General features: G+C 37.7%; 1 protein-coding gene across 1 annotated transcript in view; it reads left to right on the top strand.

The window, feature by feature from the left end:
* Positions 1–23,747, top strand: part of fam49bb (family with sequence similarity 49 member Bb) — an 83,857-nt gene extending 60,110 nt beyond the window's left edge. The window contains exons 4-12 of the mRNA XM_007258593.4: positions 1,314–1,435; positions 3,436–3,541; positions 9,956–10,095; positions 15,783–15,860; positions 19,931–20,047; positions 20,180–20,259; positions 20,927–21,053; positions 21,373–21,443; positions 22,941–23,747. Coding sequence (XP_007258655.1) covers positions 1,314–1,435; positions 3,436–3,541; positions 9,956–10,095; positions 15,783–15,860; positions 19,931–20,047; positions 20,180–20,259; positions 20,927–21,053; positions 21,373–21,443; positions 22,941–23,004 — 905 coding nt within the window. The 3' untranslated portion in view covers positions 23,005–23,747. The remainder of the gene's footprint in view (positions 1–1,313; positions 1,436–3,435; positions 3,542–9,955; positions 10,096–15,782; positions 15,861–19,930; positions 20,048–20,179; positions 20,260–20,926; positions 21,054–21,372; positions 21,444–22,940) is intronic.
* The last annotated feature ends 433 nt before the right edge of the window (positions 23,748–24,180 follow it).

Genomic DNA, 24,180 nt, shown 5'->3' with positions numbered 1-24,180 from the left:
CTGACTAGAACACGTGTCGTACTGTTCTGTTGGAGGTCTATAGCATTGCAGAGTCTTCACTTTTATTACATCTGATTCAGCTCAGCAGCTAATTATGAAGCCTTTCATGGCCTGGAATGAATGTGTGAATAAAATATAGGGCTCTACTGATGTAGTCCAATTAATCTAGCACTTTTGTCAATACCAACAGAGAAAATAGCCCATTAAACCTTAAACCTATTAGAGAACTCATATTTCTGTGAATCTTGGTGTTGTCATGTGTTAATGTTAGTCTTTTTTTAAACATATTATTTTTCTAATTATTGTCTTGCTTTCACCCCCTATTTAACTATGGTGATTATCCCACCTAATCAGTGATATTTCCCGACACCAGGAGTAATGCCCCGACACCAGAAGGGTGAAATACTAGCACTTGACTAATCTAATACTTTTCATACATTACTGAGAAGCCAACATGCTCGGAGAAAAGCGCAGCAACTCAATATATAACAATATATATACATATATAAAACAGGTCACAGATGCCTGTGCTGACCAGCATCACCTAGAGCAGGGGTTGGCATTTAAGTGTGGACGCCAGCCAGATATTTTCCAAGCCATTATTTGGCGGGCCACAAAAAACAGGTCTGTTTTGCAAAATGAAGTGTAATGGGATGCAGTGCTACAGACTAGTAGCTCTCCAGCCCTGAGGGTTGTAGAACCCAATTGCGGAACAGTTGCTCTCAAAGCAGATAAACCCAAGAAGAAAGACAAATAAATAAATAAATAAACAAACACACCGCTCCTAACGCGTGATCGCTCCCATGTCGTCAGGGTCGCAGTCCAATGCACTACCGCTGCCACAGCTAGTGAATTGGGACACGGCGGGGAAAAACACCCCTATAAGGAGATAGGGAGCCTAGGAATGGGCAGAAACTAAAGTCACACTGAGCGTGACAAAGAGACAGGGGAGGAATGTAAACAAAAGCTCGCCAGAGAAGCATTTTAATATTATTATTTTTTATTATTGTTTATTATAGTTCATACAACCTCACAAGCCAGATGTAACATGCTTGCAGGCCACATCTGGCTTGCGGACCGCCTATTGCCGACCCCTGACCTAGAAAGGGATGTGGGGAAAAAGTTCATTTGGAGAGAGCAAGGCCAGTTGTGCTCTCTCAGACGACTGTTGATGGCAAGCTGCATAATCGGGATCTTCCAATTATTCTGATCTTTCAGTCATATTGTTCATTTGTCAGTACAGGCTCAATTGGTAAATATATGCAAGTGTAACAGTTCTAAGTCTGTGGTTGTGTAATTCTGCATTTTTATAGATGCACAGCCCACAGAAGCAGAGCGGGAGACTTGGGACGAAGTGGATGTGGTCCTGAAGGATGCTCAGGTGATACTTGATGAACTACAGGCCTATAAAGGAGCAGGACAAGAGATAAGAGAGGTACGGTCACAACATGCCTACACACACCTGGTGAAAAGGTCATGAATGATGTAATAGTACTACATTAGCACCTTTCATACACAATGGTCATTCAAAGTGCTTTACAAATTACAAAGAGTCACATAAACCTAAGAAAATAGCAATAAAAATGGAAATAAAAATAAAATAAAAATAAAGCATTAGTGAAACATGATTTAAACATGATTAAAACAATATATTTAAAACAACATTAACAACATTAATTAGAATAAAAGAGCTGTTACATCTAGAGAAAGGCATTTCTAACAGAATTAAAATTAGTAAAAATGTAATATAAGAAAAGGTTTTAGAACAATGTTAAAAGTAAATTACAAGACATTATAATTAAAAGAATATTCAAGTAATGAAAACTAAGAACAAAAAGCAATATATGAAATAAAGTCCTAACAATGTGCAAAGCAGAGCAAGTGAATCAGTGTGAAAGCGCAGCTAAAAAGGTGTGAGAGCAATTACACACACATATGGTTTGCTGTTTATGGAAAATGCAGGTAATATTGCAGTTTTCAAGAAAATGTGTTTAATTTAATTAGTTCAAGAAAATGTACAACGAATTTTGGTTTAATGCAGTTGATTGTGCTTGTTTAAAGAAAATTAGATTTTTGTTGGTAGAATTTTGAAAAATGCAGTTAATGTTGCTGGTTTCCAAAAATGCTGATTATTATATTCTTATATTATTATATTATTATAGTCTTTACATAAGGAAAACACTAATAATGACCTTAAAATAAATTTGAAGAATTGGAATAAAAAAGGAAAAACTCATAACTAGTTTTTTTTTTTTAAATCATCAATTTAAAATAAATCTTAGAATATATTGTTGGTTTCAAGAACAAATGCAGATAAGTAAACCTTTTTAAAACTATGCAGATCATTTTACGTTTAAAATAAATCCGTTAATTCAGGGGATGTCTTGAAAAGTATGCAGATAATTTAGTTTGGTACAAAGAAAAAAATTGGATCCACTGCTGAACCTAAATTTTAGTCTTTTTTTTAAGAATTAATTACGGCATGTTAAGGAAAAGCAGCTGTAGTGTTAACACAGAGCACTTTGTTCTGAATCCCAGGAGTAGTTGTAATGTTTTATTATCATACAGACGCACTCAGTCATTAGATGAGCTCCGCGGGAGCTGCTGTTCTCAGAGCTGCAGTTTTTCTGTTTAATCACGTCTCACTCCCTCAGACTGAGCGTCAGTGTGACTGATGCTCATGTTGCCATGGTTACGCTTGCTGTACAGACAGTTTCCATGGTGCGCTTGAATCGCCACGGCTTCAGTTGAATGGGAGTGAATGTGCTCTTTTATTCCATTTTTTATTTTATTACACTTTGATATGATTTCTAATCATATTCACTCACTGCCACTACATTTTTGAAAATGAGGTTAAACCCTAATAGTTGTAGTTAATAAAGTGCACTCACTGCAGGGTTATAGTATAGAAATAATAAAACACAATTTTCCTTCTAACATTTTTTAACCATGGAATTTTACATATACACAAATAAAATAAATGATTATTTGCTTGCATGTAGTGTAATGGTTCTGTTTTTTTTTTTTCATAAAGATTTTTATTCATAGCATAACAAATAGTCCTTTTTGATGTACCAAATATTCAGAGAATATTAAAATGGTCAAAAATGGCAAAAACATCTCTTTCAGTTTGAATCATTTATCATTGAATCATTTATACTGAACAATGACATTTTCTTTGAAAATAAGGCGTAAACACATATTTAGGCTATTTTATTTATGCAGTGGTAAAATAAGTGATAAATTTCATTAAAAAAAAACATTGTTTAGTATAATTTCCAAATTTTTAATTTTGTTCGGTTTGAGTTTAGGCTACAAATTTTAATTTGGTGCATGACTACATTCATGAATTTGCTCACACATCAATGTGTCTCTTTATTTTCCAGGAAGTATCGTAACATTTATAAGAATATAATGAAATTTCTTCCTTTTCAGGCAATCCAAAACCCGAATGACGAGGCGTTGCAGGACCAGGCTTGGGCTGCGGTGGTGCCCCTGGTGGGCAAACTCAAAAAGTTCTATGAATTTTCTCAGAGACTAGGTAACATCTCAGATTCTCTTCACAAAACATACACAAATCTACAGTGTAGCTGTATCTAGTGTCTTAAACTCCTTTGTGGTCTATTTGAAACCCATCCTGAATTTGATGTTTGCATAGCTGTTTTGGGGTGATATATTTTCTTTATGTGCTTACTTTAAGTACTGCCATCACTTATTGTCAGTCCAGGGGATCAAACTGGATCAGATCCCAGCCAATGTCTCTAATATTTAGAAATCACCTCCCTCCAGAACTGCTTATGTTATACCACCCAGCTTTAAAAAAAAATGGGGAACCCAATGGGGGACAGTGCTCCTAACATGCTTACTATGGACGAAAGTATATTTGGACACTTGCTTATTCTTTGTTTCTATTGGCAGTACTTCTCTACAGGGACCAGACAAGTTGTGTATGTGCTTTTGCACATCTGTGTGCAGTTGAATGTATTCATGAGAAGGAGTGTTTTTTTATACAGTATCATGATGATATTGTAAACTAAAATAAAGAGTAATTATTAATAATATAGATTTATAGGCTCATGCTTATGCTAGTGTTTCTGAGGGGAGGGGGGTGCAGGTGTCAGGTCTCACCTCTCCCCCTGTGTTAGATTTTTCTGTGTTGTTGGTTTATTTCCTTTGTGGACTTGTTTGCTGAACTGTGAACATTTTTGGCAAATGCACATACAGACCTGCTGTGTGCAAACATACACAGACACCTGAGAGCCTCTCGGGAGATGCTCTGTGCCACAGCTGCACGTGTTAGAACTGCACACACAGCTCCTCAACACAAGCTATACATATGCATTCTTCTAAACCTTCCAAATATTTTCTTTTTTTTGTACAGCAAAACTGTACACACTTTTTCAAAATTAAATTTTAATAATTATGATTCTATCAGTATCAGGTCAAAGTTACGTTGTCTGCTTGTTGCAATGAGCACAGAGATAACTGATAATAGTTACACCATGCTTTAGTTATTAAGCTCAGCAATAACACAGACGTCTAGAGGTTAGCAGACAGTGTGATGCTGACAGTGACCTAGAAAGAGACAGGGCAGCCATCAGCAGATCCTGATCATTCACTACTGGTTGAGCATCATTAGAGTTAGAGGCATTGCGGGTCTGGAGGAGAGACAGCTAGAGAGAGACAGAGAAAAAAAAAGACGAGTGAGAGACAGAGGGAGTCGGAGGTCTAGTCTTGCCTCGAATCGCTCGTGAGCTTGACCTTTTAATCCCCTCCACAGTCTGAGTGCGTGCAGTCGATGAACATCGAGCATTATGTAACCCAGTGAAGTAGGTCAGCGCTGTCCCGCGCTTTCTGCCTCAGCGCTCTAAGCAGCCCCTCGGCTCTGACGTGCTGCTGCGCTAAGCTCACCTCCTGGCCAGTAAGCCACTCTCCTGCCTGTGGACATATTAGGTTAGGCTTAGCACTGTCTGTGCCAGGGGGTGTAATTAGGGATCGCTGTGGCTATTTGTATATGTATGGATATATGAACTGAGAAATTGAGCAGTTTGAGTATGGTATACACTGATGCTTATCTGGATGCTCTTTTAGATGTGAACTCCAGACAGCTCCTTTTGAACTTATTACAATCTATACGGAGGAGCAGACCAGTATAACGTACTAGACGGCCAGACTTCAGTAAAAGTACTTTAAAGTAGAAGTCTGTATTATTTTGTTTTTAAATTAAAAGCAAAAGCAATTCTGAGTGGAGAAGGGATAAAATATTGTGTTTAATGGTACCAGTGTTCTGGAACGACCATCCCTGCTAAGCCTAATATATTAATTCTAAAAACTGGGGTGTCGGGTCATGGGAGTTCTTCTGACCACGTCACTCGTCTTTAAGTAATTACGTCACAACACAGCCTCTAAAAGAGGATCCGGCTCAGCTTTACTGAACGTGAGCAGCTGGTGGAGCAATGGAGACTTCATAAGGGGAAACTCAAAACTCTGTATCTCATTCACTCATAGTAAAAAGAAAGTGTGCAGTAGAAGTGAAATTTCTGACTAAGCACGCTCTCTCTCTCTCTGACTGAACATAACCTGGAATCGGATTAATCCGCTCTGAAAGGAGTCCGCATCACACCCACCCAGTTTAAAATGATTCTTCCGCATGCTCGTGCAATTACCTATTCTCACCAGAGAGGGCCCTAAATCCCAAAACTTACAGACATCAGCTTTTATTCATTGAGAAGAAGTTGAAGTGCTCTTTAAGCACTAACGTATTCAACATTTTTTACTTAAGTTTATATATTAAGTAGTTTATTCTAAAGGGTACTCATCTACTGAAAGTAAAAGTACAGTACAGTGTTATGTAGTTACTACAGAAAGCAGTGGAACGTTTAAATAGCATTATGCAGGCAGGCAGCAGAGCAAAAAGCATAACGCATCTTATAAAAGCATCTTATAAGATCAGCTTGATCACTTGATTCACTCAGTGATGAGCAGCTTCATCAAACATGATGACAGTACAGTTCATCTGCTGCTCTGGCTTTAGTGATAATGTGGGTTTGGAATGATTTATAACTTTTTTAGAATTGTTATGAATAACGATGCAGCACATAAAAAAATTATCAGTAAAAGTATTCAACTCATCAAAAATGTATGTAGTCAAGTAAAAGTAAAAGTAGGAGAAAAGTAATACTGCAGTAGATACAGATACAGAATTTTAGTACCTAAGTACAATTAAAAAGTAGTTCTACTTTTGTTACTAAATATCTTTGCTGATGCGCCAAAAGTCATGGGATATGGGGTATGTTCAGGGTAATTCGCAAAGTTGCAAGACACTCTTTTATTTCAGAAATGAAAGGGAAAATGATATTTCTGAATACCCCATTGAGTAATGGGAAGGGGGTCTATCTTTTAGGCTTTAATGTCCAGAACATAAGCATTTAATTTTAATAAACAAAAAGAGTGTTCTGAGACTGTTGACTTACTCTATAGTAAGTCCTATAGTGTTTTCTCAGGGGATGATTTTTGAACACACTTACCTGAATTAGTTTTGAGGTGTTATCTTGTGATCTTGTTATCTTGTGAGTGCGGTTGAACACTGGCTTGTGTTTTCATGGTGAGGGCCCCATCGCAAAATTTGCTTGTCTGTTCATATGGACAATTTTAACCAGACTTTACCAGTCATGATCATTACCACACACTGCTCTGTCCACTGTTAGTGATAATGCCTGCCTTCTGTAATGTATTCTCTGTACACACGTGTGACACTGTGGATCGAGAAATGTTTAAAAAAAAAAAAAAAAAACGCCTGCACATCTCTTTGGTAATTAAATGTTCCATCCGTTTAGCACCTACTAATGTACCTAACTGGAGCTATTAATAATAATTCATATTACAGTCATGTTGCCATGAGCACAGTGGCCAGTGTTCAGCCTCACTCACATATTATTTATAGGTAGCACCTCATGATCAGCTTATATACTGCAGTCTAATGACCTATGGCATGCCCGTCTTTTTATAAAAAGGTAATTGATATGAGGATGTTATTCAGTTATTCAGTGTCTTTCAACATTGCTCGAAATAAAAAAATAGTGCTATTCTATCACTACTTGAATCACTATTACTGCAGTAATGCATTTTTACACTCATGCTGGATTCCAGTTGCAGTGCTCTGTCCCTTGGCTTCCCCCCCAGCCCTTTCTAGCTGGGTGCCAGTGTTGTCTACACGCTGCCGCTCAGCTCTGCCAGCCCGCGCTGATGTGATGTGGAGTGACATCATGCCCAACCCGGGCTGTCCTCCGCTGCCCCGGCACTAGACTCTCCGTGCCCCTGAAGAGTCGCCCGTCTCAGCTCTGTTTTGACTAGGATGGGAAAAGTTCACTTCCACGGCCATTTTTAATCAGCTCCTTCCCTCCCTCCGCCCAGCTGACCGCAGCAGATGGAGGTCATTACCGTCCAGCAAATCTGCTCAATTTACCCACCATACTGCTTCTCCTCGGATCATTGGCCTGCCCCCCCTCTTTTCCCCCTCCTCTCCTCTCTCAGTAGAAGAGCTGTGTAGTGACTGTGAGTGATTTAATACCTAAACACTCTCTGCTTGTTTATGCGACACAATTCAGAAGCCCCAGTACATGAGTTACATTACTTAAAACAGGGAATTAAGGATGTTTTTTTTTATTCCCATTTTTATCTCTGTCTGTCTTTCTGTCTGTCTGTCTGTCAGTCAGCCTTACGTGTCTTACTACCTACTGTATCCATTTTTGTCAAGAATGTTTTTGGTCTCCAATCCCCATGTCTGTCTGTCTGTTTGTCTCATTTTACATACATCTATCTGCCTCTATGTCTTTCTCTCTCTCTACATGTTGATCTATCTTACCTATCTGTCTGTCTCTCTACATGTTTTCTATCTTATCTTATCTGTCTGTCTGTCTGTCTACATGTTGATCTGTCTTATCTCTGTCTTTCTGTCTCTCTACATGTTGATCTATCTTATTTGTCTGTCTGTCTCTCTACATGTTTATCTATCTTATCTCTGTCTGTCTGTCTGTCTGTACATGTAGATCTATCTTATTTGTCTGTCTGTCTGTCTCTGTACATATAGATCTAACTTATTTGTATGTCTCTCTACATGTTGATATGTCTCTGTCTTTCTACCTATTTGTTTGTCTTTTTGTATTGATCTATCTGTCTGTCTTTCTACATATTAATCTGTCTGTCTTTCTACATATTAATCTGTCTGTCTATCTGTAGTCTGTCTGTCTTTCTACATGTTGATCTGTCTGTCTGTCTTTCTACCAATTTGTTTCGATTTGTCATTCTATGATATTTCTGCCTGTAAGACTTTCTACATATCTGTTTATCTGTCTTTCTATCCGTCTTGTCTCTTTCTACATGGTGATCTGTCTGTCTGTGGCTGTCTGTCTGTTCTTCCACCTATGTTTGTCTGTCTTTCTATGTGGTGATCCATCTGTTTGTCTGTCTATGTCTATCTGTCTGTCTGGTTATCATCCTGGTTCTCTCCTGCATGATCAGTTTTAGATTGAGTGTTTTCAGTCTGTCAGGATGGAAAATGAAACTGCAGTTATAGTGAATCAGTCAGGTCTGACGCTGGTAGTGTAACAGCACAGTAAATTCAGCAGACTCGTGTTACGTAATGTAATTGCTGTAGCATGCAGCACAGTTAGCCTATGGAGAAGAGAGAGAGAGAGAGAGAGAGAGAGATAGAGAGACTGGAGATGTAGAATGTAGGTTAAGCTCAGCTTGTGTATGCTTTGCTCGTTTTCTTCAGGCCTTTAGAGCTGTAGTGTAACCAGTTCATTCTGAACTTTGGGGAGCTTGTGAAGAGACATTTACGTAAGAGATGCACGAATGTAGAGAGAGGAGGCACTGTGTGTGTGTGTGTGTGTGTGTGTGTGTGTGTGTGATCACTTTGACTCAGTAGAAAGTGAATGACGTATCTTCTCCGGGTTAGATCACTGTTGTCTTTTTATTGTGTAATGCTGCAGAGTTCAAATGGTAAATACTTATATATATATATATATATATATATATATATATATATATATATATATATATATATATATATACATATATAATATTTATTTTACTGTTGCACAATCACTGCTACCATATCCATATGTATGCTGACACTGACACTTAAATATAGCTCCTAAATATAGTATTGTTGCTGTCATTACTGGCAGTGGACAACATATATTCCACTGCAGTCCATATGTCAGTTTAAAAATAATGTCAGCTGCATATTCTGTAGCACTAGTGGTGGTAAACAACTGCAACAACATGTGCAAACCAGTTAAACAGTCTGTCTTTGCCTGAGAAAAAAAGCCACTTATTCATGTGTGCTAGCTTTGTATATACATTTCTGCATAAGCCCTTTTTATTTCTAAACTTTTTTTTTTCCTGGGTATTTGGCATTGTTTTTGATACCAGAAGAAATATATGTGGTTTCAATATAAGCGTTTTGTTTATTTTTACAAATAAAATCCAACTTTTACCCCGCTCATTCAGCTTTGCTATTAAGCTGCCGGCGCTCAGAGGGAGCACAATTGGCCCTGCTCCCTCTAGGTGGGTAGATGGCGCTCTCTCCCCACATCACTCTTAGGGTGATGTCTGCATCACAGGGTGTCTGTGAGCTGATGTATCGGAACCGAGTCGCTGTGTTTTCCTTCAAGCGAGCTGTGATGCAGCAGCTCGAAAAGAAGCGGTGGCTGACTTCACATGTATCGGAGGAGGCATGTGTTAGTCATCACCCTCCTGGTGTGTTGGGGCATTACTAGTGATAGGAGTCCTAATGAGTGAGTTGGGTAATTGGCTGTGTGGAATGGGGAGAAAATGGGAAAAAAATTTAAATAAAAATAAACCCACATCTTTATCCCCTTTTAATGCAAAACTGCAGTTTTATATTTTATAATTCTTAACTGTGTTTCTATTCTATTTGCTTCCACAGAAGCAGCGCTGCACAGCCTTTTGAGGGCACTGACCAACGAAACCCACAGTGACCCCACGCAGCACCTAGAGCGAGAGCAGGCCCTCGCCAAGCAGTTCGCAGAAATCCTGCACTTCACGCTCCGCTTCGACGAGCTTAAGGTGGGTCCTTCTCTACACGGCTTACGCACCACCCTGTTACTGCAGACACTAAAGATACTGATGTTTACTGAAAAGAGACCCAGCTGAACTCATCTCAGAAGGGATTTCTGAGAATCTTAGAATTCAGTACATACAGTAAATTACAAGGATTCAGCTCTTTTAGATGAACTGTTGTCTACACTGCTCTCACTATTTCTAGTGGCACTGCTCTGATCCATCCATATCTGTACGATTTCAGAGAATGTTCACATAGATTTAAGTCTATCAGAATGTCAGTGAGAACATCATGTAGTTTAGTTATTGTATGAATGATTAACAGCTTATAAATCTGCCCAATCTCATTTCTCTTTTGTATCCCTACCCCTAGTTTTTGAGTGTAATCCTTCCCCTTTGGAACAAAATTACAAGTAGAAGGAGTGAAAACCTCCCCCAAAGAATTGGGACAGCCCTTGCGGGTCCTTAAAAAGTCTTAAAATGTCTTAAATTAAAATCCCGGAAATTAACGTCTCAAATTGTCTTAAATTTAATGTAATTTTCTGTCAAAATGCTGTAGGCATTACATTTTCAGATGATGTGTTAAATGCCGGTGGGAAAGCACCGTGGCCCACCATAAACACCTAATCCAGGGAAAGAATTATGGTTAGCGGCAAGCTAGCTAACACACTAACATTAGCGGCGAGCTAACTAAATACTAATGTTAGCGTCCAGGGTTATTTCACCAAATATGGATTTCTGAATTCTCAAAACTTTGTGAATATGAACTTGTTATCTTTGTACTATTTGAGGTCTGAAAGCTCTGTATCCTTTTTGTTATTTCAGCCATTTCTCATTTTCTGAAAATAAATGCTCTAAATGACAATATATTTTTATTTGGAATTTGTGGGAAATGTTGTCTGTAGTTTATGGAATAAAACAATAATGTTCATTTTACTCAAACATAAACCTATAAATAGCAAAATCAGACACTGATTCAGAAACTGAAGTGGTCTCTTAATTTTTTCCAGAGCTGTATATGTTCATTATATTCACACACATAAACTTCCTTTTAATTCTAGCAACTCTTTCTTGGATTGATTTTTTTTTGTTGTCAAAGAAGCAAGTAAACCAAGAGATCCCATTTGCCCCCACTTTCACACCCACAAAAATTAAAGAAATAAACAAACAAACAAACAAAACAAAACACACATTCACCATGATGTCATACAATGTGGGCGTGGCATGCAAACTGAAATACAGTAACAGATATGCTAGTTACTGTTCTTCTCCAAGCATATTGAGCTGTTTTATAATGTTGCGATTATGGCACTGTGAAAATGCTGTGTGTATAAACAAAATCCTGGACATTTCTTGATTCCAAATGCTGTTGAGTGACTCTGATATAAAGGCTCAGCAAGCTTCTTACTCTCAGTAATTCTAATGCTCTGTAATTGCAGGCTAATATGATTAACACTCGGCTAATGAGAAGATTGTTTGTTTGGAGTTGTTCGCCAGCACACTGCCCCAGGGGGTTACATTAGGATTACAGTAACAAACGAGAAATTTGTCTTTCCCTTTTGTTCTCACCCCTCTCCAGTTTCCTTTTATCTCAATTCAGAGCTAATATAATGAGACTGACCTATTCCAGTTTCACAGTAAAAACCTCTTCTTTTTTTAAGTAAAGCCCCTCCGTCACCTTCAGTTAGTGTATGTGTTTTCAGTGCCCTTTATCAGTATAGTGAGTCATGTCAGTTAGTTTATCTAAAGAGCTCCACTCTGAGACGTCTCGACATCGACACAAACTTAAAAGACTGGCTAGTATCCCACCTAATGTGGCGAGGGGTAGCCGACCTCATATCTGTCACATGCAATCAGACGCACTTCAGTCTCGCTCCAGCCTTGTTTATCCCTGAGCCAAAATTCTCGCCTTCTCCCCTCTTTCTCTTCCTCTCACTCTCGCCCCACCCCACAAGAAAACACACACACACACACACACACACACACAAAAAAACGCACACAGGCATGCGCCACTACACCCCGCGGCACTGGGATGGGATGGCCCAATTAAAGAGCCCCCCAGATGGGGGTGCTAAAAGCGGGCAGGTAGGGGGTGCAAGGTGGCATGCCAGCCTCCATCCATCCTCGCCTCCTCCCTCCACCCAGCTTGGTACTGTGACCTAATTTAGCCTGCCAGCACTACAGTGCAGCACTCTGTGGGCTACAGTTGGCCCTCCTCCTAATCTGGCGTGAATATTCCGATGGTAGCGCTGCTGGAACTGAGGTTAGGAAACGTTCGCTCTTTCAGATGTAAGCTTTTCATGATTTGTAATATTACAAAGAAAAATGTTGCAGAATTCTTGTTGGATTTTAGCCCAAAGCGTGGTTTTATTTTTGCAACAGTCCCACACTTCCTTTCCATTCAGTTGCACTAGTACTTAAGCAACATCTGTGGTGATTTCTGTTGATAAATTACAGAATATTTGCAATTTGCTGTTTATTAGGTGATTGTTGGTGAGGTTGCTAAGTCTGATGGGGGAAAAATAAACTAAATGTAATTTTTTTAATTCTAAAAATGAAGTGTCAAATGTTTTAAACGATAAAAGTATAAACAGTAATAAAGGTTTAAAAATGACAACCTTGCGGCGGGGCAGATTACTGCAGAATTTGTGGTAAAACTTTGTGGCGTGATTATTTTTGTTTAAAAAAGTGTAACACTGTACTGATTCCAAATGAATCTCATTCGTTAACGCTTTAACATTCACAGTCCTAATATATATATATATATATATATATACAGTGAGTCCAAGAAGTATTTGATCCCTTGCTGATTTTCTTTGTTTGCCCACTAATAAAGACACTATCCTTCTGCACTTTTAATGGTAGATATATTCTAACATGGAGAGACAGAATATCAAGACAAAAATCCAGAATATAATTTTAAAGAATATATTTTAATTAATTTGTATTTCAATGAGGAAAATAAGTATTTGATCCCTCTTGCCAAACACACTCAATACTTAGTGGCAAAGCCTTTGTTTGCAAGCACAGCGGTGAGACGTTTGTTGTAGTTAACCACAAGTTTAGCACACACACCAGGGGGAATTTTGGCCCACTCTTCTTTGCAGATCCTCTCTAAATCATGAAGGTTGGTGGGCTGTCGCTTGGCAACTCTGACCTTCAGCTCCCTCCATAGATTTTCGATCAGATTGAGGTCTGGCGACTGGCTGGGCCACTCCATGACCTTAATGTGATTTTTCTTGAGCCAATCCTTTGCTGTATGTTTAGGGTCGTTATCATGTTGGAAGACCCAACCACGGCCCATTTTCAGATCCCTGGCAGAGGGGAGGAGGTTGTCCCTCAGGATTGTGCGGTACATGGCTCCATCCATCTTCCCAGTGATGCGGTGAAGTAGCCCTGTACCCTTGGCAGAGAAACACCCCCAAAACATTATGCTTCCACCTCCATGCTTGACGGTGGGCACAGTGTTCTTGGGGTCATAGGCAGCATTTTTCTTCCTCCACACATGGCGGGTGGAGTTGAGGCCAAAAAGTTCAATTTTGGTCTCGTCTGACCACAAAACCTTTTCCCAATAACTTGGTTCATCTTTCAAATGATCATTGGCATACTTGAGGCGCGCCTCCACATGTGCTCTCTTCAGCAGGGGTACCTTTCGGGCACTGCAGGATGTGAATCCATTGTTGCGCAAAGTGTTGCCAATTGTTTCCTTGCAAACTGTGGTCCCAGCTGCCTTCAGGTCATTTGCTAACTCCTGCCGAGTGGTTGCAGGACGATCGTTCTCAGCATCATTGCCACCCCACGAGGCGAAATCTTCTTTGGAGCACCGGGCCGAGGTCTGTTGATTGTCATGTTATACTCTTTAAACTTTCTGATAATTGCACCAATAGTTGTTACTTTCACATCCAACACCTTACTAATCTTTTTGTAGCCCATTCCAGCTTTGTGAAGGTCAACAATTCTGACTCTGAGGTCCTGTGACAGCTCTTTGGTTTTACCCATGTTGGAGACTTGAAATCTGTGTGATCTGTCTGATTCTGTGGACAGGTGTTTTTCACACAAGTGATTAGTGAGAACAGGTGGCTTCAGGTCAGGTAACAAGTTGATTGGGAGTGTCTAACTGGTCTGTAAAAGCCAGAACTGCTAATGAATACTAAGGGATCAAATACTTATTTCACTCCATGAAATACAAATCAATTAATATATATTCCTTAGATTTATTTTCTGGATTTTCTTTTTAATATTCTGTCTCTCCATGTAAGAATACATCTACCATTAAAAGTATAGAATGATCATGTCTTTATTAGTGGGCCAACGAAGAAAATCAGCAAGGGATCAAATACTTTTTGGACTCACTGTATATAAATCGATGTTGCGATAGCCATTCAAATACGATTCATATTACAGGTAAACAAAATCAGCTACTACTAATATTTCAATTCATGTTATATTATTATGTGTTCCATATTTTTTGTGATTATTCTGTGTAGGAGTTGTTGTGGATTGTAAATGTTATACAGTAGGTGGGTGGGGCTTAAGCAGATGGGAAAATAATATATATATCCACATTCAACTTGGTACTTTTTAACATTAATAAAAAAAACTATAAATCAATCCTCTGTACGCATCTGCACATTTTATTGCACAGTTTTGCAGTAGTGATATTTTAAATTTTGTATACGTACAAAATAGGGCTGGACAAGTGATAAAAAATTATTAAACGAAAAAATTAATAAAAAGTTCCTTAGGAACTTGTATTAAAAAAGTACAATTTCCAATATTCATCAAAATAATCTTTTAATCAATCAAAATAATATGCTCAATTAATCATGATATTGATTGTTCATTTGTCATATTGCTCAGCACTGCTACAATTTGTACATTATTTATAATTAATACATGTAACACTAAAATAGTTGAATAAAATGAAGACACATTTAATTTAGTTCAATGTAGGTAATAATACAGATAAATCTACAATGTATGATTTTTTTATATATGAAATAAAAAAATATATATAATGAAAAATTTGTATTTGTAATAGAAAAACTGTAGTTTTTCATTTTGGTGGAAGATCAGAGAGATGCAAGGAATCAGATTTGACCGCCTGTCCAAACATTGACCCTAATCGTGGGAATTGTCAGCTTGATTTAGAACTGATGAGTTGACTTCTGTAGCCCTGAATTCTGAAGAGATGACCTTTCTATCTGACCTTCAGTCTGATCTGCAGACTGTGATCTCCCCTCTGCCGCTGCAGCCCGAAAACAGTCGCTCCTGAAAGAAGCGTACATCTCATTAGGCCGTGTCCCTCGCTGCTTACCCTCCCATCACAGACAGCGCGTCTACTGCACTCAGCCTGCGCTCACAGGAATCCTGCCAGTGGGAGCAAATGCATCTCGACAAGCCAAGTGCTGACAAGAAAAGGGCTGTTTTGGCGATTTGAGAGAACCAAAATCCTTTTAAGCAAAGTACTGGCTAATCCTGTCACTATCCTTTGCATTTCAGGCTGCCTTAAGCTATGTTTATTCCGCATTTGTCAAACACCCCTGTCATAGAAAACCATGTACAGTAGCTGATTCAGTGCTGGAGACAGGCAGCCTAGTGGCATCTAACCTTCAAGTGCATTCACCCACAGCTGCTTTCAAAAGAATGTCTTGAAATAATCTTTGATTTCTGTGTGTTTTTTTGTTTCTCAGATGACAAATCCAGCTATTCAGAATGACTTCAGCTACTACAGAAGGACCCTGAACCGCATGAGGATTAATAATGTTCCAGTAAGTGTTCATAAGAAGTGCAAACTCAATTTTCAATGATGTTAATGATTTTGGTGAATAAGTTAGACTTTTTTTCAGTCTAAATGATATATGCAATATATATGTCACAACTTGCTAAGCCTTTCATAATATATTTTATTTTTTTTATCATACGATACATTGTTAAAATGTAATATTATATTGCCTGGAGAGACGTTTTTGCCTCTTTTTTGATTGAATTTGTAAAGTTTGGTCGTTTCCTGGTACAAAATGTCCTTGTCAGCACAGTCCACATATTTTCAGTTGGCATTAGGACTTTTTGGAAGGCCATAACAAAACCTGGATGTTATCTTACTTTATCAAGTGTATAAAAAAGTGAAAGAGTGCAGGGCTACTGGCAACCCCAAAACAAAACGGAACTACCACCACAGTAACTGTGTTCTTGAGATGAATGCCTTGCCTTTACTCTTCCAGACATTGGTCTGGTCATTGTGACCATCTTAAATGTTAATAATCTTAAATCTCATTTTAACATAAAATGTTCCTCCAATTTTTCTCTAAGATGAGGGTGACAATTTGGGACTTCTTTCAGACCTTGGCAAAATGGCTACACCTCTAAATAACATCAGTTGACCTTGAACATTTTTGTTTTGTTATGGGATGTTTGTCTTTGAGGTTTAGTGTAAAATAATGTTTCCGAATGTTAATTTTTTTCATTAAATCTTTTCTAAACCTTATTTTTGCTATCTTTTTCTGTTAAATAGTTCTTTTCTCTCTCTCTCTCTCTCTCTCTCTCTCTCTCTCTCTCTCTCTCTCTCTCTCTCTCTCTCTCTCACTCTCTCTCTCTCTCTCTCTCTCTTTCTCTCACTCTCTCACTCACACACACACACACACACAGTCTTGACTTTGTCATGTTGGGAGTGGTGGGGTGATGCATTCACTGACCCACCACCCCACCCCCCTCCTCTTTCTCCAGCCATTTCAGTCCAAGTGTACAGGGTCATTTGAAGGGCTACTCCCAAATTGATGCCACTTCTTTGCCATTCCACTAACAGGCTGCTTCACTACCACACACAACACACACACACACACACACACACACACACACACACACACACACACACACACACACACACACACACACACACACACACACACACACACAGAATAACCCTCCGGGGACCACCAAGACCCAAACAGAAAAGCCATCCCACAGGGAGGTTCAGTGAGTGTGAGGCGATTGCTGAAGTGCATTGAGGTGCACCGACACAAACCCCAGCACCTGAACTGTGGTCTGCTGCACACGCACTCTCCCATGAGACCCACCACTCTCTCTCTCTCTTAGGAAAACCTAAAATCTGAACTGAGATCTGCCTAATACTCACCCCTGAGGGACTCCTCACTGCCCAGATACACAGCATAGTGGAGTGGGCTGGTATTCCCCTCAAATTCTCCCCTATTCAACCCAGTGACCCCTCAGCCATGGCAGCTCTCTTGGGCCCTGGGCCTGCAGCCTGCAGTGTAGCAGGCATTGGCGCTAAACTGAGCCAGTGTTTAATTTGGGCACATGCAGGTGCATGTAATTTACTGTTTGATGAATTCACTCATTTATGAAATCAGACAAATTTTGCGTAAAAAAGTCACAGCAAATTTTCTGTCTGTTGCTCAGCTTGCATGGCTTTGTTATTACTAGCTCTGGATGATCCAGCTTTTGTCACAGAATATTAAGGTTCTGAGCTACAAAATCCCAGACACTTCTTAAGGGGAATTCCAAAAATGAATTATTATATATGTGGAAAGATTTAATGTGAAATGTTATCATACTGGAGAAACTTACAATCACTTACAATCCCAGAAAGTGTCAGTGAGTCGAGGTTTAGAATTTAAAATATATTAAATTTTACTGGAAACATAGTTTCAGCATTACAGATATATGTAAAAGAAACATAATTAAAGAGAGAGAGACGAAAGAAAGGCAACACAGATTTCATCCAGGCAGTTATACCTTTATGTAAATTACATGTAAACACAGCAACCAGTCCCATTTTTTTTGGCTGGTTGGCAGTTCTTTAAAACCCTCTAAATTATAAATTAAAATCTATGTATAAATTAATGTATAAACAATTAAAGGAGGGCTGTAAAGGTTCAGTGTTTGTTTTGAAAAGGTAATAAAACTGTTTATTGCAACCCCTGGCTCTCACCACCACAACCATTTCAGTATAAATATAATAATTTACTGAATCACTTTGCTTACATTTAGGTGATAATGTTGAATTTCCTTAATAAAGGACACACCAACCACAACCAAAAAATGCAAATCATTGTTTTTTAAAATGCCATAATTTATGACTTGAAAGTTTGAAGAAATTAAAAAATCCCAATATAAAAAAAAAAAACACTTTTTGTTTTGCTGGTCTAGTAAAGCTTACTAACATAATATATTGCTTGCAAGAAACAAAAAAGGAGAAGCAGATCAACCAAGGGGAGAAATACCTCAAATTATACTGTATAAAACTAGTCACAGATTTTTATAGACAACACCAAACTTCTTAAAGTTAAGCTTGAAGTTAGTTTAAATATAGTAACTTGTGTCAACCTTAAGGCTGATGTTGTATTTCTATAGTGAGTCTATAGTGACTTTAACACATATGGTGACTCCATTAAGGAGTGTATTATTGTTATATTTGTCATAATTATCTCTGTGGAAAAATGTTATTTCAGTGATTTAGACCATGATGTGATTGTTGGTGTCAGGCAGTCTGGGTTGATTAGTTATCTGATGATTTCCTGAGATTTTCAGCGCAACAGCCTTTATCAGTGCTACAGCACACAGCTACAGCAGCAGTGGAACAAAGTGAGACTAGAAAATGTAGCCTGGTGAAACCTGATGAATCTCAATATCTGCTGAAGCACACAGATGTCAGAGCTAACACCATGAACCTCTAAATCCATGAATCCAGCTGGCCTTGTGTCAGCAGTTCAGGCTGGTGCAGTTGCTGTAATGGTGTGGGAGATGTTCTCTCGGAACACTTTGGGCAAAGAAATGCTGATAATACAAACTATTCATAGCTTGAATGCCACAGTGAATTTGAAAAGTGTTAATGACCCTGTGTATCCCTTCACGGCCACTATTTACTCATAATATTAAACCTGCTAAACATGCTACCATCTGTGTGTCATTTAATAATAAAAAAAAGAATGTGCAAGGATTGGGCTGCCCACCTCTGTGTGTAAGTAACTAAGTTTACATGGGATCTCCAGTGGATTTTGCGTTTTACAGAGACTCTAAGACAAGATCAGTGGCTGAACGGCACTAAGCAGGGCATTACACATGTTGTAAAGTAACATTTGACATTGCAAAGACTGTTATTAGTGTGAAAATGTCTTTGTTTTATTTAAAACAATTGTAACTGCTGTATTGCAGTGCTGTTAGCCAATCAGAGGTGGTGTGTTTGCATGTATGAATATTCATAAACAAGAGCCAAAATCCTGTTGTTTCTCCCCACCCTCTCCTCCACCAGACTAAAGCACTGTTATGATGGATCACCGGAGCACTTTTTTTTCTCTCACAAAAAAACAGCTTATATAGCATTCATTCATACTAGAGACCACAAATAGACATTTTAAAATCAATAATATATATATATATATATATATATATATATATATATATATATATATATATATATATATATATATATATATATATAGTGCTTCTAATGATTTTCTCAGTTAGTGTATAAATGTCATGGATTTTTCCTATTGTAAGAGAGAGATCTTGGAAAATTAAAAAAAAAAAAGTTCAAATTCATAATGCAAATGAATCATAGTACATGATACATTTACATCAATTGTTTTTTTCTTATTGGTCTAGAGGACCTGCTGTATTTATAATTACATCTGTATTACTTTTCAGCAAACCTGTGATGTTTGGTTGCTGCTTCAGATCAGAGTGTCTGCTTGCATTAATATTGTGGACATAATGGGGTCAGCTGTTCCAGGATAACTGCTTTCTGTCTTTTCTGTATTGCCTTGTCTTTTTTCACTTTCTATCCAAATAAAGAAGATATTTATTTTTATTCTCTTTGCAGGCAGAGGGAGAAAATGAGGTGAACAATGAGCTGGCCAATAGAATATCTCTGTTTTACGCTGATGCCACGCCCATGCTGAAGACGCTGAGTGATGGCACAACAAAGTTTGTGTCTGAGGTAAGAAGCACTAATTTCTGACAGTTAAACACTGGCTTGTATAATGTATAGTTACATTATTGTTGTCTTTAATGAACTGAAGAAGTAGTTTGGCTAGTAACAAGTCTGGCCCTTTTTTTGTTTCCTCTACAGAACAAGAACTTGCCTATCGAGAACACCACAGACGTGTTGAGCACTATGGCCAGTGTGTGCAAAGTCATGCTGGAGACTCCGTAAGGCTCTCTTCATTTTATTAACAACTAAAATATATATGCAATATATTAGAAGTGTATCATATTGTACTCAATAACACAGTAAATGTGCAATCAGTGAGGTCAGTACTGACTGGTAATGTTGCTGCTGTCTAAATCTTCCAAACCCCCCCAAAAATGTCTAAACAATACAGTTAGACGGTAAACAATTAAAAGATCCAAATTGTGGGGATAGTACTATTTTTTCCTAAAAGCAGTTTATTTTGTATTTTTTTTGCTATTTACTGTAAAGCTTTATTGGGATTGTTTATATAATGTTTTATATCATTGCAGTTTAAATGCATGCACTAAATATTCTGCACTGCATTGCTTTGTTACAGTATTAGTATCATTTATTTAGACAAAATTTTACAGATCTTACTAAACATTTAAAACTTGTAATAAATAAGCTAAATAAATGTAACTTTTTTTGTTACAGAAGAAAATTCTAAAAAAAAAATGTAGAAAAAGTGTAGAAAAAAGTATTCTAACAGGGTACTCTGTTACTCTGTAAAATACCCTGAAATATTGGGATATTATTTCAAGGCCATATCACCACCCCTGCAATCTTCACAAAACTGAAATCAACAGTGATTATTGGCGTGTACTGATTTATTTATGTTTTTGCTTTGCCGTGGTGTTTGTGCAGTGAGTACCGTAGCCGTTTCAGCAGCGAGGCCACTGTGTCCTTCTGTCTGCGAGTCATGGTGGGGGTGATCATCCTCTATGACTACGTTCATCCTGTTGGTGCTTTCGCCAAGTCCTCCAAAATAGACGTAAGTGAATATTTGCTGTAAAATATGCTGAATTCAGAAATTTGCTATTTAAATGAGGAAAATCTAAAGAGCATGATCCAACACTATTATTAGACATAATCTTTCAGTCTAAATGTGTTTGTTAGACACATTAGCATGAAATATTAAACACCTGTTTTTGTAAATACATTTGTGAATAAATAATAAATAATGGATATTTCTGGATAGCTGGAAGTAGTGATGCAGACATTGGTCTTATTAGCTGGGTTCTTCTTGTGAGTGAAAGTAGTTCTTTTATAGAGTTACTCAAATCACCCTTTACCTTTGTGTTACTAAACAGATGAAAGGATGCATTAAAGTTCTTAGAGATCAGCCTCCGAACAGCGTGGAGGGCCTACTAAACGCGCTCAGGTAAGCATTAAAGCATTACTCAGCATCTAATACCTACTTTCAGTACTATATTTAAAGCTGTTGTATACAGGATATAAAAAAATTACATACTCATAATATCACAGGTAAGCATTACTGAATGTATTTATAATATAACTAATCGTACAACATCTATCAAACCAGTCCTAATTGTGACTTAAAAAATGGCTCATAAAGTCCCACTCTATTGGAACGCCACTACTGCGCTAACATGAATATCGTCACTTTCCAATGAAAAACACTTATCTCCAAAACAGCAACTTTACAGGAGAGAGAAAAAACCTTATAAGCTTTCAATGGAAGTCAATGTAGAAACTGTTTATTTCAGGTCATTTTGAAGAATTTCTATTGATCCGTTAATTAAGAGATTTTGGCACAGTGTAAGGGACAGTTAGTTTGTGTGGAATTTTACATGTTAATTCTGACGTGGATTTCAATACATCCACCCATCAATTATAGACAATTTATAGAGAGCTTTTTACAGGGCAGCTAATTCTGGCCATCTGTGGTCCACAGCAAATTGACCTATAAGACGATGATGCAGATCCCTGGCCTACACCTCTGCAGCCCTATGGATTCTTTCTGGGATATAAATGCAGTCGGCTGTATAGTGCTGTCCTAAAGGTGCTAAATCTATGCTTTTGTTGGCCTTGTAATCTGAAAGAGGCTTTCCAGAAGCTGTGATGGTTAAAATTAAGATGTTGGACTGTAACCTTGTTAGTCAAGATGTAAGATGATGACTGTGAATTAAGTCTCTGATAGCAAAGAACACTAAATAAATGTTGAGTTATGGTTGCATTACATGTTATAATGCTGCTGATGAAAAAACATCTATAAAAATCCTTTATTTAACAACTTAATATTTTGCATCATAGACATTGGTTCAACTAGACATTGAATCAACATTCATTTAAAGGATTTGAAGAGTTGGGACTTTTAGAATATATAAGACACAGAGAGAAGGGATTATGAGATAATTATGAGATTTAATCCATATTTCAATAGAAAGTAAAAGACTCTGTGTATATATTGCCAAATAAAACAGCTAATCCATCACCAGCCTCTGTACAAAGAAGGAAATACAGGAGAAAGTTGGGACCAAAATTTAAAGATGTTAAAGTTTACTGATTAATCCCAGGCATTAACGCATTAACATTGACAGCACTATAACAATAATAATAACAACCTAATGATTTCTTTCAGCAGTTCAAAAACATAGTGCATACTAACAAGATATACATATTTAATATTAAGTGAAGTTTAATACAAACAATATATATATATAAGTATATGTTTGAATCAGTGATGACATAAACTATGTTCTGAGATAAATGCAGATTCAACACATTAGACAGTGGAAAAGGAACGTTGATTCAGTGTATCTCCAGCTGTCTGTGTTTCATTCGTTTTTAATTGACGTCTATGTGTAGGCACTGCAGTCTGCATGGAGTGTAAAGAACGCATTGTTTATGTCTGCAGGTATACGACAAAGCATCTGAATGACGAGTCGACCGCAAAGACCATCAAAAGCATGCTGCAGTAAGAAGCAACTCTGGGATAATACACCACTGGCCTTGCGCAGTGTTCAGGAGACGCACTCCCTCCCGAACGACGGCAACGCACAGAATGTTTTCATTTTATAAACTCAGTACAAATCAGATTAGACTTTTTTTTCTGTGCCAAACGTTTTTTGGTAAAATTTTGATTTTAACACTTCCAAAATACAGTCATGCCTCTGTCGGCAGCTACAGTACGGAATGAAAAGAAACAAAATGTTAGCTTATTTTTGTGGGTCTTGTTTTAATTTAGCTTGTTTCCCTATAAAAAGGGAGGGAGAGTGTTTTTGACTTGAAAAATGAAAAAGAGATATATATTGACAGAGAAATATATATATATTATTTTTTGTTTGAATTAATATTTAATATTATGTCGTCTGCATGACATAATGTTGTCTTTTTTCCCTCTATTTAAGAAAAAACTAATGTTTCAGATTTGTTTGTCTGCTTGGTTGTGTGTAAATTCAAAACTAAGTGAATTTAAATTATGTTTTGCTATTCAAATGGTACTTGTCAAAGCGGAGATTATCAAATGATAGTACTGTTGGAGTTTTATATTTTTTATAGGTCTTGATTTCTGTGTTTTTTCATAGTTGTGATTTTTTTTTCGTTTTCTTTTTTGAAAACTAATTTCAAAATTGAGGATAGATAAATACTGAAATGAGGTTTTGATGTATGATAACTTGCAATGTGACGTTTAAAAAAATAAAAAATGCTTTCATTTTTGTAACTTTGTTTCATGACGTTTTCTTTTTCTTTTTTTTTTTGAACATCAAAGTTCACCTATTTTGGAGTATTGAACTCATCTCAGATATGAAACGGAAACCCTTCCTTTAAAATGGCCTTAGTGTAGACGAGTTTGGAGTATGATCACTGCCCAGCGGGGATCAGGACTCACCACATTCACTGCACTACTGCATTCACTACCAGCTGAGTTTACTCTCACAGAGCCGTAATGGCCTTTCTCCATTTAAATCCACTCTCCTGCACGCCCACAGGAAACCTGGATCATATGAGATCATGTGACATTCAGATTTCTGAAGAACAAAGCTCAATAACACTATCACCACCTGAATCACACTGGTGAATAACAATGTGATTAGAATACATCAGATTCAATTTCTCTTTATTGATCTGAGAGAGAAAGTGTGCTATGGCATCAG

The sequence above is a fragment of the Astyanax mexicanus genome, chromosome 1 (assembly GCF_023375975.1).
Source record: "Astyanax mexicanus isolate ESR-SI-001 chromosome 1, AstMex3_surface, whole genome shotgun sequence".
NCBI classification, from domain to species: Eukaryota; Metazoa; Chordata; class Actinopteri; order Characiformes; family Acestrorhamphidae; genus Astyanax; species Astyanax mexicanus.
Note: the sequence above shows the minus strand (reverse complement) of the source record. Positions and strands in the feature narration are given on the sequence as shown.